The 1,069-nt window shown below is 61.6% G+C and overlaps 1 protein-coding gene across 1 annotated transcript in view; it reads left to right on the forward strand.

Annotated features, from left to right (window-relative positions):
- Positions 1–1,069, forward strand: part of FGF2 (fibroblast growth factor 2) — a gene marked incomplete at its 5' end in the record, with an annotated part of 100,730 nt that continues 99,661 nt past the window's right edge. The window contains one exon of the mRNA XM_004711856.2: positions 1–112. Within this exon, the coding sequence (XP_004711913.1) occupies positions 1–112 (112 nt within the window). The remainder of the gene's footprint in view (positions 113–1,069) is intronic.

Consider the following 1,069-nt stretch of genomic DNA (forward strand, 5'->3'; position numbering starts at 1 on the left):
CCCGGCCACTTCAAGGACCCCAAGCGGCTGTACTGCAAAAACGGGGGCTTCTTCCTGCGCATCCACCCCGACGGCCGCGTGGACGGGGTCCGGGAGAAGAGCGACCCTCACAGTGAGTGTCGGGCCTCTCTTCCTACGTCCGCCATCCGCTGCCCTCCAGTGGCTTCCCCCGCGGGGCTCTCGGCTGCCGCCCCACTCTTTCCGCGTAGCCTTAGGGGGTTCTGGGTCCCCGCTGCGTCCCTCCCTCCTTCCCGGCGCCGCAGGGACTCGGGGCCAGTGTGCCACTTGCCCCCGCCAAGCGGTTCCCCGGGCCCGGAGCCAAGGGGCGCCCGGTTCGCGGGTGGACTCTCCGCTGGCGGACAGCCTAGAGGTTGGGGTGGCCGGGCCGCAGCGGGGGGTCGTGAGCCGGTCGCAGAGCCGGGACCTGCAGCCCCTCGCGAGGTTCCCAAAGCCGCTCGGTGCGTAGCCCGCTGCCGCGCAGCCTAGAGGTTGGGGTGGCCGGGCCGCAGCGGGGGGTCGTGAGCCGGTCGCAGAGCCGGGACCTGCCGCCCCTCGCGAGGTACCCAAAGCCGCTCGGTGCGAAGCCCGCTGCCGCGCGCGAGGCCCGCGGGGACGCAGCGCAAACACCTTTTGCGGGCGAGCGCCTCTCGATTCCAACTCTGTGGGAAGGACGGGGCAGCGGGCCCTCTCCTCCCGGTGAGTTCTCGCTCTACTCCCCCACACTCCCCATTTCTGTTTGAAGCCCCTCACCCCAATAGTGCAAAACTTAAAGGAACTTTTGTTAATCAAGTGTAGCTTGCCTATTTGTTAATCAAGTGTAGCTTGTCTATTTGTTAATCAAGTGTAGCTTGTCTATTTGTTAATCAAGTGTAGCTTGTCTACACTTGTTAATCAAGTGTAGCTTGTCTAAGGACAACAGAACCTAACATCCTTTGCACCTGCAGTTACTAGCTGTGGGACTTTTAAGCATAACAACCTAAATGAGGACAGTGGCTCTTGCAGTGATTTGGAGGATCAGATGAGATAATTTATACAAAGTGCAATGCAGTGCAATTGCCTACACCCTTGC

The sequence above is a fragment of the Echinops telfairi genome, unplaced genomic scaffold (assembly GCF_000313985.2).
Source record: "Echinops telfairi isolate 266 unplaced genomic scaffold, ASM31398v2 ScPeMD7_14;HRSCAF=57, whole genome shotgun sequence".
NCBI classification, from domain to species: Eukaryota; Metazoa; Chordata; class Mammalia; order Afrosoricida; family Tenrecidae; genus Echinops; species Echinops telfairi.